A 14351-nucleotide genomic window follows, 5' to 3' on the forward strand; every position below is an offset into this window, starting at 1 on the left:
TCACTGAGGGTTTTACTCAAGACTCCAGTGCCAACAGTTAGGCCCATGTTGAGTGCATGTGAAAATCACACCCTCCATGTCCAATGGGTGGGATGTGATGAAGTAGAGGGAGGATGTTTTACAACAGGGGGAAGAGGGGTAGGCCTGGCTCTAGCCACTCCTGTCTGAGGTTAACATAGGAACAGGATTAAAGTAAATGCCCAGCATAACCATTACTCTGTTCATAAGGTGATGCTGCTTCCCAGCTAGTGTAGTCAAGGCTAAAATATAAACCAACAAACAGGAAATGTCTTATTAAGGAATGTAAATGAAGTAGAGTTCATTTATATTGTTTGATCCAGTTACTTTTAACTCATCAGGTATTTATACATCTACATGAATTATAAAACGGTAACAGATGCCAAAACCACTTTTATATACTTAACTTTTCCGGTGGTTACTATTGTGACCTTTAATATAGTTGCAAATAAAATTTGCATAGCAAAGTGATTGTATTTCAAAAATCCAGAGATTGGACAGGTTTTTTTTTTCTATAGCTATTTCAATGCCATACAAATATTAAATGGTTTCCTTGAGAAGAGATTATGAAGCATATGAATAAAAGCAATGAAGCCAATCCCCTCCCTCACCCTGTATTTTATTTACAACCTCAAACCCAGATCTGGAATCACAAAGGTGTTGAAACTTTTGCTGTTCAAAGAAAGGCCCTATTCCAGGAAATGGACATGTCATAGAAACAGCAATCCACCAAGTGGGCAAGCAGCTCATAAGTGTGTCTGCTCTGTGAAAGCTTGTGTGGGCATTTGCAGACAGCTAATTACATGAATTGCTTCACAGACACTACTGCGATATTAGGAAATGCAACACAATAGGACACACAAAGTCAAAGGGTTCTTCATTCTAAACAGTGATCAAGCTGTTACCATGCAGTTTCCTGTAGATATATTTTGTTTCTTTCAACTTAACATACCTTCAGTAGCCAGGATTATTACAGATTAAACCATCTGTATTTTGGATAACATTTTATGGCTCGTCAGCTCTGCTTCTTAAGTGCAAAATACAATACAAAAAATTGTAAACTGAGGTCCATCAGATTATTTATGGTCCATTAAGAAATGAAATTTCAGCATTTGCTTCAGTTTCACGGATTAATTTAAGCCTTCTAGACACTCTGTGGAAATGGAAAAAAAACACATTGGAAGAGGAAAACTAGTCAGCCATCTAATAGTTGTATGGCATTTTTAATTCTTATGAATTGGGCCACTAAACTTCTTTCACAACTCCCACCAAGGCAGGCCTCAACGTACGCCCATGCAGCTTATAGCCGACCTTGGATACTAATGCAATAGAACCAGGCTCCTTCCCTTCCATGGGAGCATGGAACAAAGCTTCATGTTCATAGGGATCAAACTTGGCTCCAACAGGATTCAGTTTGAGCAGGCCATGCTTCTTGAATACTTTTTGAATCTGTACTTCTGTCATGACAAGACCATCATACAGGTTCTTCAGATGAGGGTTTTCATCCTTGAGTTCCTCTTTTGGAACACTCTCAGTTGCTTTTTCCAAAACGTCAGCAACTTCTAATAAGTCCTTGCAGAAGCTCTGAATCCCTATAACGAGATGGACAGCCATAAGTCAAAAACAAAATCAGATTAATTCTTCTTAAGGGGATATAGTTAAATTTACATTTAAAAAACCTAGTATTGTTACAATTATCTGAGATGGGGGAAAGTTACTATCCCTCACACACCCCCTTTTAGTTTGTGCATTTATGCAGTTTGTGCAGCGTCCACATCCCTTGTTTGTGTAGATTTTGTCATACAGCAGTGGGAGAGAGAGTTTTTAAAACAGGAAAATGCAATTATAAAACCAAAAAGTCACAGGTGGACTAATGGGCAGGTGTAGTAAATAAAACTACTTGACTCACTTAAAATTATGACTAGATTTCAAACTGATGCTAAATCAATTTAACTTATGCTCTTTTTTTCAAAGACATCTTATCAAGGGAATTATATTTCTGAGTTCCTGGAGGATACCAACCCAATAATAATAATAATATAAAAATACAGAATACAGAAGTGGACTGTTTGATTCTGGAGTAGGGAAAGTATCTGACTCCCTCAGCAAGTAGTCCAATTATTATTAAATTAGCCAAGAGACACAAACACAATCGCCACCCTCAAGTTAAGTAATTTACTTTTTTCCCCTCTCCCATCCTGGGATTTTTCTGGTGTCACCCGTTTTGTCCAATCTCTCACATTGTTGTCCCACATCTGCATCTTCACTTGAGCTGTTAAAGCTGCTCTTAATAGCACTGAATGGGAAAAAAGGGAGAGGAAGCAGGCCCTTGCTCAACCAGTAGCCTAACTGACCTGAACCGGGACAGAGTTGAAGATCTCATTCAGCAGAACTCCTCCCTCTTTCCCCCATGTGCCATTTAAAGAGGTGGGTTCTGAAGCCACACCTTCTGCCCAAAACTCCACTGGCTAGTTTCCACAGGGGATTTTTTAGCTAAGGCCCATAAAGCTCTTCCAGTTCACCCCACTTTTTAATGCAATAACTCCAAGAGCTACAGCACAATGGCTGTGTCCCCAGAAGCTCCTTGCTGGCTAGCTATTATCGTGATCAGTTCTTAACTTCATCTTGCCAGCTGTAGGGCCATCTCCAGAAAAGTGGTCAAGGGGAGTGGGGGAGATTTTTCAGGAGGAGTGATGTACTTTCACATAAAGGTGAGCCAATGAGATGCTGCATTATGGACAAAATCAAGTTGAGAGTACTAAAGCCTAGCTTATAACCAGGGGAATTGATGTAGCCAGGACACCAGGATTAGGTGTGAATAAGTTCTTGAAGAGAACCGGGTGAGACTGGCCTATGTGGCTGCCACTTAATGCATTTAGATATTCCCTCCTTCACCAAAGCTTTTTTTGGGTACTAACAAGAGACAAAGTTATGTACATCAGCTAAAACTGAAGTAGGGTGCTGAGCTAACAGTATCCATGCAAAAGCTCTATAGGGACCCTGACTGCTCAGGGGAACTTTCCAAGTCGATTCCAAATCCAGTTGATTCCTTCCTCTATGCAGGCCTAGAACCTTTGCAAAACAATGCAGACTTTACCAGCAAGGCCATGCAGTCACTTTAATATCTGCATAGTTCGATACGGGTGTCTTTAGACACTGATAATGGATATGGGATTGTCAAATGCTAAGCAAACGATTTTAAACCTAACAACTAACCAAAACTTCAAGTATAGCTACCTTAAACACTGAAAGCCCCAAATTAATTTTTTGGGATAAAATGGCCAAACCACAGAGTATACAAATGGTTTAAGGACCAGAGCACAGTGAAAACTTGTTAACTTTCATAGAATCATAGACATGTAGGGCTAAAAGGGACCTCAAGAAGCCATCAAGTCCAGCCTGCACTGAGGCAGGACCAACTAAACCTAGACAATCCCTTAAAGGTGTTTGTCCAATTGGTTCTTAAAAACCTCCATTCACAATCTCCCTTGAAAGCTTATTCCGGAGCTTAACTCTACTCTGAGTTAGAGAATGTTTCCTATATCTAACCTAAATCTTCCCTTGCCGAAGATTAAGGCTATTCTTGTCCTATCTGAAGTGGATATGGAGAACAATTTATCACCATCCTCTTCATAACAGCCTTTAACGTATTTGGAGACTGATATCAGGTCCGCCCTCAGTGTTCTTTTCTCAAGACTAAACATGCCCACGTTTTTTAACTTTTCCTCATAGGTTCCGTTTCCTAAATCTTTTTTCACTTTTGTTGCTCTCCTTGGGACTCTCTCCAATTTATCCACATCTTTCCTAAAGTGTGATGCCCAGAATTGGAGACAATACTCCAGCTGAGGCTTCACCAGTGCAAAGTAGAGTGGGACAACTATCTCCCACGTTTTACATACAACACTCCTGTTAATACATCCCAGAATATTAGCCTTTCATGACTGCATCACATTGTTGACTCATATTCAGTTTGTGATCCAGTATAATTCCCATCTACCCAGTTGTTTCCTATTTTGTAGTTGTGCGTTTGATTTTTCTTTCCTAAGTGTAGTACTTTGCACTTATCTTTATTGAATTTTATTTTATTAAACTCAGACCAATTCTCCAATTTGTCAGTGTCACTTTGAATTCTAATCCTGTCCTCTAAAATGCTTGGAACCCCTCCCAACTTGGTGTCATCCACAAGTTTTGTAACCACACACTCCACTCCATTATCAAGTCATTAATGAAAACTATTGAGTAATACCAGACCCCGGACTAACTCCTGTGGGACCCCACTGGATATGCCATCCCAGTTTGATAGCAAACCATGGATAACTACCTTTCAAGTACAGTCTTTCAACCACTTGTGTGCCCCCCTTACAGTAATTTCATCTAGACTGCATTTCTCTCATTTGCTTTGCCCTTCTGCTGCTTACAAGATATCCAAGGAGGTCTCAGATTTGAAATTGACAAGCTTCTTCTAGTAAGACTGCAGTTTACAAGTAGTTGCACTTTGCGCTTTTGTGATATCTGAATAAATCTCAGCATAGAGCTTCTGTTCCCTCAATGAAATAATTAGCCAAGTGCGAATGGACAATTTTACAATCATGCATACAATCTGAAATTTTGCTTTCACTCAAGGTTTATTTGAGTCTTTTGTACTGCTGTAGCATCAAGGGGCCCCAATCATGGATCAGAACCCCACTGTGTTAGGCACCATACTAGCATGAATGCTTGAGGGGTGAATTTCAAATTAAAGTATTCAAATGTTCATCAAAATTGTACAAGAGTCCAGAATGTTGTTGAACTGAAGTCTGCTTCTTTTTAATCTTTAGTTAATTAGCTATCCTGTTTTTAAGCTTTAACTGTGGAGTTAAACTAATGTTAACATGTAACCATTCATATTGCTACACTTTGTCAACTGCAGGTCAGGAAAGAAGATGAAATGGTTATGGATTCACAGTATATAAGCCCAGATCCACAAAGGAGCCTAAAACCCAGATTTAGGCACCATCGAAATCCACAAAACCTCTGCTTGGCTGCCTCCTAACTCTGTAGGTGTCTAAACTCAACACCTAAATTTACTCTGTAAGTGTCTCCAAAATGCCTAAGTTTCTACCTCTGAGTCCGCACCCTGCTGCCTCAGGCAACAGCCCAGATGCTTACCTCATGCCTAAGCCCTAATGCAATCTTCAAACCAGGTGAAGATAGGTAGGGCAATGGCTATCTTGCCCATGGGGCCCAATCTGGTGGGCATGTGCTAAGCCTGCCTTACTCAACACAAAATTGTTGGGGGCAGGTAGTGGTGGCAGAGGGACCTTTAGCTCAGTGGTTAGAGCATTTACCTGGTAAGCAGGAGATCTCAGTTCAACTCTGCCTGAGGGCAAGAAATTTGAACAGGGGTTTCCTACCTCACAAGTCAATGCCCTGGTTACAGGACTATGGGATATTCTGACGTAGGGGTCTCAATCTCTCATCTTGAAGCCAGTCGATTTTGTGTATTTGCAGTGGCCAGATAAAGTAAGACTCCCACTACAGTCCAGTGGTTAGGTACTCTCCTGAGAAGTGGGAAATGCCTGTTCAAATCCTCTCTCCTCTTCAGGCAGAGGGGGAAAATAACCAGGGTCTACCACATCCAAGGTGAGTTCCCTAACCACTGTGCTAAAGGTTATAAGGTAAGCATCCCATAGCCAGTATGTATAGAGTTAGGTGGGTACTGCCACAGTTCTGGCAAGAAACAACAGTTTTTTCCATACCCCGACCAACATAATTATGTCACTATAAGCTTTAAGTGTAGACCAGGCCTAAGACCCTTTGTGGATCTGGGCCAGAGTGCTATCTTTTGCTCCTGCAATATTTACAAAACAATACCATTTCTATTTTGCACATTTGTTTTCAGAGAATAAAAAGAGCTATTACAATATGCTTTAGTCAGAACTGTCAAACATGACACTTGAGCATAATTAGCATTTCCTTGAAGTTGGTGGTAGTGGCATGTGCTCAGCCCTCTGAAAAATCTAGCTTTTACTTAAGTTAACGTTAAGCATTCATGAGTTTTGGCATTCACACTTACGACAAAAATCTATTTAAATTTCAAAAGGCTTTCAAAAAAGTATTAAGAAAGCAAGTAGTTGAATACTTCTGGTTTCAGATCTCTTGCACTCAAATTTAAGGTTGAATGGGGGGGGAGGGAAGAGCAGACCTGGGAAAAGGAAGAGAATTCAGGCTACAATTTGCCCTGAGACTTCACCATCCTATATGGATTGGGCTTGGCTCCCTCACTTTCTACAATGAAAGTTCACAAGCAGTTAAATTCAAATGTGGACTACGTTGCCCCTAGGTATTAAACAGCTAAAACTTTCCTAGTAAAAGCAGTAACACGACAACGCAGTATAATAAATACTTTCCTCGTGAAACTGGTATAATATTGCCACATGTAATAAATCGAACAAATGCCGATCCACTCAAGAAGATTATACATCATGTCAGTGTACAAGGGCCATTATGGCTCATATTTACTTACAAGTTTCTGGAAAATTTTGCAGACACCAAGCAATCGAGAGTTTTTTGAGGTATCAAGGTACATCTAAATCTAATGCTTCTAAAACTCACACAGTTTTACACCCCTCCACTGAAATTGTAATGACACTGAAGCATCTCAAATCACTTTAAATTTAAATCAGGACAGTAACATTTCAGGCTCTCAGCAACACGTTATAACAAGGACATGCCAATATATCTGGGAGTTCCAAATGGTGGGAGTTGTGGGTGAGTGGCAGTGTCTGCTCTGAATTTGCAAGCTTCGTTTTTCAAGTTAATGTTTCATCACCTTACAATACAACATGTGCACACAAGTAAAGTCTCCACCCACCATACAACTTTGCCTCTTCTACCAATTTCTGGCTTCTTTGCCTTAAGTTTTCTGTATCTGCCAGGGCTCGCTTGTACTTGTCCTGAGGAAGAAGATAAAGCATATTGCAGAAAAGATCCCATTACAGCCCGTATATTGCATGCCAATAATTCAAACCAAAGCTCTTGTTCTATTAATTTCATTACAAAGCAGCAGTTTAACAAGCTAGACTCTGTGGTTTATTATGTTATTAAAATTTGCATCTAAATTCTAAACAATATTTGTACCTAGCACTTCAAATGAGTGTACAAAGACTAATCCTCATGTCCTTGTGATGTAGGCATGTATTAGCCTCATTTTGAAGGTGGAAAAACAAGGGAGAGAGAGAATCAGTACTTCTGTGTTCACCCTCTTGCCCACAAGTGGTTTTTATTTTGTTTTTTTTAGGTGACTTGGGGTAAGGAGGAGATACAAGGGGATGGCACAGGAGGAAAAGATGTGCTTCCAGGCTCTCCGGCCCAGATCCAACAAGGTATTTAGGCTCCTAACGTCCATCAAAATCAATGGAAGTTAGGAACCTAAATACCTTTGTGGATCTGGGCCTCAATGTGGGGTGTTTTTTTTATTCTTAACTAGAGCTGTGAAATACTGGAATGTCAAAAAGTTTGCCTCTCCTAATCCCTTGTACATTCCAGACCAGACTTGGTACATCACATGGGATACCGCTGCACTGACTCATTATGCCACAACCATGGCATGGTGTTGTCTTTTTATTTTTGCGTCAATCCATTTGTTATCAGCAGAGCAAAATAGTCTTACTTAGCTACTGGTTGCTGAACTGTCCCCACATCCTCCCAGACCTCCTATTCTCACCCATTAAACATTCTGAACCCCACACTACAAGGGAATAGGACACTTCTGTACCTCTCCTTCCTGGCACCTCTGCTCTCTACCAGCTGAGGAAGGAACAACACAATTTAGCCCATGAATGCAAATTTATCACATGCCAGAGTCACCATATACTAGTTCTTTCATCATAGTAGCCAACATCTTCAGATTGCAGGGGCCACAAGTTTGCTCAGCCTTACCTTCCAAAACCTGTCTGCTCATGGTTCTTAACTAAGGGAGAGACAAGGTGGGTGAGGTAATATCTTTTATTGAACCAACTTTTGTTGGTGAGAAAGATAAGCCTTTGAGCGCACTTCCAGGAAGAAAGAATGAGCACGCAGGCCCAGAAGGCTGAAAATAAAGGAAAGGGCTTCAGGTCTTAGGACTTATAAGCACAAATTAATTTGGTCTCAGTTGGGTCACAAAGACATTATGCAGTTTGGCACCACTGGAAGTGCCTGCTAGAGAGAGATGCCAAGAAGCAAAACAGTAGGTTTTGCCTTTGCAGGCTGGGGAAAAAGTGGGTTGGCAGAATTTGGGGAACTCTGCAGAGCGTATTCATATGTTATGCCTTGCTCAAGCCACTGCTATTGTTATCATTATAACCACTAAACTCAGATTTAGTTCTATACCGGATAAAAAGGCTAACTCTTCCAGGATTACTAGAAGAGAAAGAGAGGCTAAGGAGAAAATATGTGAGTAAACATAAAGCTTATGTTCCCAGGCCTCAGTGATGAGTATTATCACCCACATTTTTCTAGATTGAAAACCAAGGCCAGAGAGCCTATTAGCAGTCTGTTCACAGCAAAACGACTATGTACTACTAATGAACTAAACTTAAAAGGAAGCGTCCAGTTAGGATTATTCAAATCTATACTATTTAATTCATGAAATAACTGCTACATAGTCTTATCCAGCTTGTGTACAGTGCACCTGGAACATCACACTTTTCCTAGAATGTGTGCATGCTGGCTGACCAAAAGACCCTTACAGTCATTTCTTTTAGTTGCTCTTCCAATTTGGCTTTTTCTTCAATGAATATCTTCTCAGCAGAGCTTGCTTCAGCCTTCGGTTCATTCTGGCTCTGGTAATCTTCCAAGTTCTGTCCAGTGCTTTTCTGTTGTGTTGCTACGCAAAGCAACCGTGGAGAAGTCCTAAAGCAAACACAGTCAGAGCATTAGTCAGCTGCTCATCCTAGGAAAGATTAGCGGGTTTTGAGCATACTGAATACCTGATTTGCCTTGATCTCATACAAAAGAAACCTCCATCCTAAAGCCAGAAAAATGATTTGTAAAGAAATGAAGGCTACAGTCCTGCAACCCATGTGCACATGCTTAACTATGAGTTGTCCCACAGTGCATAAGATTTGCAAGACCGTGGCCTTACTCTATAGTTCCTTGCTAACTGTAACTCAGTATCCAATGTGATATGGAATGGTGTCCACAATAATCTCTGCAGTCTTGACAGCCCAAAATTAGAAAAACCCTACAAGTTGGTCTAATCACTGTTCCATCTACCTGCACCCCAGCTCCTATTCAAACTATCTTGGGGGAAAATATCTTGGAAGCGTGCACAGAAAGCTTGAAGTTACACCCTTGCCATAATGGAGGTAGTATTTGCCTTCCCCGTTTAAAGAGAGGTGACTGCTCACTAGCTTTTTTGCCCCAAATTTTCTGCAATTATGAGGCCTGACATGTTTTCAATAAAAACTTATCTGACAACACATTTAGGAACACCGGTTAGAATCAAATCTGGCCTGAAAGGTGTGCTGAAGCCTCAAGTCTTTAGTCACACCAATTTATTGTTCTCTAGTGTTCAAGCATGATGGAACTCTTATTGATTAGCTGGATTCAGGTGCTCCTGTACAGTTGCAGGTGTCATTCTGCAACAAGACAGCCACCACTAGCAGGCAATACAGGCAAGCACATTTTAATTATTTCAAATAAAGATTTCTTAAGTTTACTAGGGAAAGATGGTTGAGGAAAAAATGAAGGCCACTTCCTTTTCATTGGGTATATAATTAGGAAACAAATCCACAACAATTTAGTTACCTAATGTCCTGATTAATTTACATTTAAGGCTGAAGTCTCATGATGCAATCATTTTCAACACTTCAGTCACTAAACCTCCTCTAAAACAAAGGAATTGGAATAACTATCTGCTGGTGAAAAATCCAGAAAACAACTGCCACCTCATTTGTAAATAGCTAATCCAAAAATTCAAGTATTGTGAGTAACTCAGAATCAGCAGAAGAATTCTAATTATTACACAACTGATTCTTTGGCATCAGCAGAAATGGGTTAAAACATGGAGTAAAAATGAGGTGTTTGCGTAATCATATGTATCTGACATTTCTTAGTGATTCATTTAATTTAAAATATCTATTCTTTAGGACAGTAGTTATCAAACTTATTTAACCATGCTCCCCTTCTTTGTGTCTATAGCAGTTTACACCCTCCCACCGCACCATACAAGTACATATACCGATAAAAAGAAATCAACATGCCACTCTCACTAAATATTAAAAACAGTAAGGCATTTATACTGAAAATTTACATTACTTGATTCGAACAGAGCCATTTAAGTAAAATGTTGCTTACAGACATCACACTGTTACTAGCGTGATAGGTATGCCAGTTTTTTGGAGCAGAGCAATTCCATGAATTGCACAAATGAGCCAACAATCCATTGTAATAAAAGCAAAACTGCGATTGTGGTCGACGCTGTACACCATGTCGTAGCAAATGGATTAACAACTTGGCATAATGCTATGCAAGCTTAACAGAAATCCATCAAAATGCACAGTGCCATCTGAGCTTTGCTAGCTATTCATTGCTGTGGGTAAAATGTGCATAGTAAGTTTTTTTGGTCCTAAAAGCTTGTCATGCCCCTCCCCCTTGAATACATTTTATGTGCCACTGGACCCCACCCCCCAGTTTGAGAATCGCTGCTTTAGGATGATTTTGTGCCCATTTTTCCATGAACGAGAGGCGCATCTGTTGGGGTGGCAAGTTCAGAAATAAGATAGCAAATGAGGACAATCCTCTTTCCCTCACGTATCTTTGCCTCTGCTCTTATAAGTGACTCTAGGCCTTTCTTCACAAAGTACCATATGCTTAGAACACCTCCCTCTTACTATGCATCAAAATCAACAACTTAAAACCTATAAGCCTACACACAGGTAGGCACTGCCATATTTATTTAGCTGCCTTAATAAATACGGCTTCAGCTGATTAACTTGAATGAGTTTGAAAGTTGCCCAAGAGTCTCTTCACTCCAACCTGTGATCTCTTAAGAAATAAAGCACCTTTATCCAAGACACCCATTGCTGAATGACAGTAACTACTAGCTCCCACCCACTTGCCTTGTCTACCTGATCATTAAATCCTTCAACAGAAATGCATCCAAACTGCATGAGCTGTGAAACATGACATGCAGTAATGACATGACAGGACAGTGTAGCAGCAGACTGAATTTTGGCTACTGTTAATTTGCTTTCACAGGGGATTTCTCCCTGCTGTTACACAACTCACATAAAATTTGGCAACGGCTAGGATTTCTATTGCAGCATTTAAAATTTCGCTGAGTTGGAGATCAGGCATCTTATTACACACAATCTTGCAGCCTCTATAGTGCGAATGAAAAGTGCAGCCACCAGAGCTACAGAGTTTTGTGCAGCTCCCTGTGTGTTGCTTCTCATCAGTGAGCCACTGATTCCCTCACATGGCTCCTTCACAACAAGCAGGTCAAGCCTGAACCCTCTCTCCTGCTCTGGGGGGGGGGGGAGAAGGATGAGACACAGCAAGGACATTTTTCTCTTGATGGCAAGGAGAAATGCCACACAGAGCTCCCTGAAGCAACTCCATCCCCTGAAGCAAACTGCCAACCTTGTCTCCCCTTGAGTCAATGAGTGACTCCCAATCTCTGTAGGGCCCTGCCTTTGCCCCTTTTTCTGCTGCTCTCCAGGGTGGGTGTACGGGGCAAGGTACAGGAATCTTGACTCCCCCACTTGGGCCAGGAGAGGAAGTCACCCACGTTCATTCCCCAGCTGGGGCACTCTGGAGCCTCCTCGGGCATGGTAAGAGCCCCGGCGAGGGGCAGGTGGGGCGAGCAGAGGGATGGGCAGGTGGTGACAGAGAGCAGAGACCCTGCGGCGGGCGGGGCTTCCCTAGGGCCTTGCCTATAAAACGCAGGCCCCCGGACAGCAGCTAAGCTTGGCTAACCCGGGTGAGCTCGGCGGAGACCCGGGCATGCAGGCCGGCCAACAGGCGGTGGGCTCCCCGAGCGGGACCGGGGAAGCCGCCCGCGGCACGAAGGTGGGCCAGCGGGTCACCCTCCTACCCGCCGCCACAGGCGGGGCCCAGCGGCAGTTTGGGGAAGGGGCGGTGTCGGCCTGCAGGGAGCTGGGCCGCAGCCAGCGCAGGGGTCTGCGCGCTCACGGGGCGGGGCGGGGCCGGGCCGAGCCGAGCCGGGCCGGGCCGCAGGGCTCATTCCGCCCCGGGCCCGGGCCGCAGGGGCCGGCCTCAGGCGCTGCAAGGCCCCAGCCGCCTCCGCGGCCCCCTAGAGGTGGGGGGGGGGGAGGGCCCGTGCCGCCCTTACCGCAGCGGGCAGCTCAGCAGCGGGTAGCGCCGCGGTCTCAACAGCAGCCGCACGCACCGAGCCGCCGCCGCCATGGCTTCTCCGCGCTGAGTGCGTGCGGCTCGCTCTCCGCCGAACGCCCAGGGTCACGGCCGAGCCACGGCCCAATCAGCGGGAGCGGCACCCCTCTGGGGCCGAGAGTGACGGGACCAAGCGCCAATCAGCCGGGCCGGCCTCTCCATGGGGGCGAGGCCTCCCCCCTCCCGGGCTCATAGCACCTTGAGCGAGAAGCAGTTGAAAGGGCGCGGACGGCTCCCTTGCCTTTACGCGGGGGCGAGGCCACTGGTTCGAGGGATAGGCGTGGCCAATTGGGGGGGGCGGGGAGATAGTGAACATTCCAGGCCGGCCTTGCGCGCGCCAGGTCTTCCCGCGCTGGTGGGTTCAGGCGCTGCAGGGCTCTCTGGGGCAGGGGCTGGGCCCCCTGCTGCCCTGGCCGAAGCCACTGCCTTGCCCCCTTCCCCGTGCTCGGCCTCATCCAGGGCTGCCTGTGGTCAGGGGCGTCCTTTCAGATTGGTGGCAACTTTAACTGTGGTTCCTCTGGCTACTTAGGCACTTTAAAACTGTAAGTTTATTGGCAGACAACTTAGCAATTAGCTGACAGGAGCCCTGTATCTAATGTCTTTATAAAAGAAAGCAAATTAAATAAATATTAGAACCGCTCAGTTCTAATAGCAACATGTGCTGACATCTTGTGACAAGACACTTAAGGGATACTGCAAAAAGAACAGGAGGACTTGTGGCACCTTAGAGTCTAACACATTTATTTGAGCATAAGCTTTTGTGAGCTACAGCTCACTTCATCGGATGCATTCCTGTAGCTCACGAAAGCTTATGCTCTAATAAATGTGTTAGTCTCTAAGGTGCCACAAGTCCTCCTGTTCTTTTTGCGGATACAGACTAACACGGCTGCTTCTCTGAAACCTGTCATTAAGGGATACTGGGTAGGTTAAAATGTTCATGTGGCTTCTTACTTTGTAACTAACTCTGTGCGGAGAGAGAGACTCTGTCAGGACTCCTTGGTTCTAGCTCCACTCTGGGAGTGGGTTTTATATAACATCAGAATGTCCATATTGGGTAACACCAATGCTCCATCTAGCCCAGTATCCTGTCTTCCAATGGTGGCCAATGCCAGGTGCTTCAGAGGGAATGAGCAGAACAGGCAATCATGAAGTTGCGCTGCTGCCCACTCCTAGCTTCTGGCAAACAGTGGCAAGGGACATGCAGAACATGGTGTTGGATCCCTCCCCAACCTGGCTAATAGCTATTGCTGGACCTATCCTCCATGAATTTATCTAGTTCGTATTAGAACCCTGTTATAGTTTTGGCCTTCGCAACATCCCCAGGTTGACTGTGAAGAAATACTTTTTGATTTTGTTTGTTTTAAATCTGCTGCCTATTCATTTCATTGGGTGACCCCTAGTTCTTGTGTTTTGTGAACAAGTAAATAACATTTCCTTATTCAATTTTTCCACACCATTCATGATTTTATAGATCTTCATCATATCCTCCCCCCTTAGTCATCTCTTTTCCAAGCTGAAAAGTCTCAGTCTTTTTAATCTCTCCTCATACAGAAGGTGTTCTATACCCCTAATAATTTTGGTTACCCTTCTCTGTACCTTTTCTAAATCCAATATATCTTTTTTTGAGATGGGGGACCAAATCTGCACTATTCAATATGTTGGCAGATTTATATAGTGGCAATATGATATTTTTCTCTTATTATCTATCCCTTTCCTAATGATTCCCAATATTATCTTAGCTTTTTTGATTGCCACTGCACATTGAGCAGCTGTTTTCAGAGAACTATCCACAGTGACTCCAAGATCTCTTTATTGACGGGTTCAGCTAATTTAGACCCCATCATTTTGTATGTTGGGATTATATTTTGCCATGTGCATTACTTTGCATTTATCAACATTGAAGGTGTTTTTTTTAGAGCCATGACAACACAAGCCATGTTAACCTTGCCAGTGTA

At 43.2% G+C, this 14351-nt stretch overlaps 1 protein-coding gene across 1 annotated transcript; it reads right to left on the minus strand.

The window, feature by feature from the left end:
* Nucleotides 1-925: 925 nt before the first annotated feature.
* GRPEL1 (GrpE like 1, mitochondrial) lies at nucleotides 926-12488 on the minus strand. The gene is made up of 4 exons (XM_077815882.1): nucleotides 12338-12488; nucleotides 8730-8892; nucleotides 6872-6953; nucleotides 926-1610 (listed from the first exon to the last, which is right to left on the minus strand). The coding sequence occupies exons 1-4, from the start codon at nucleotides 12409-12411 to the stop codon at nucleotides 1264-1266; spliced, it is 666 nt and encodes a 221-aa protein (XP_077672008.1). The 5' UTR covers nucleotides 12412-12488; the 3' UTR covers nucleotides 926-1263.
* Between the last annotated feature and the right edge of the window lie 1863 nt (nucleotides 12489-14351).

The sequence above is a fragment of the Eretmochelys imbricata genome, chromosome 4 (genome assembly GCF_965152235.1).
Source record: "Eretmochelys imbricata isolate rEreImb1 chromosome 4, rEreImb1.hap1, whole genome shotgun sequence".
In the NCBI taxonomy this organism is placed as follows: Eukaryota; Metazoa; Chordata; order Testudines; family Cheloniidae; genus Eretmochelys; species Eretmochelys imbricata.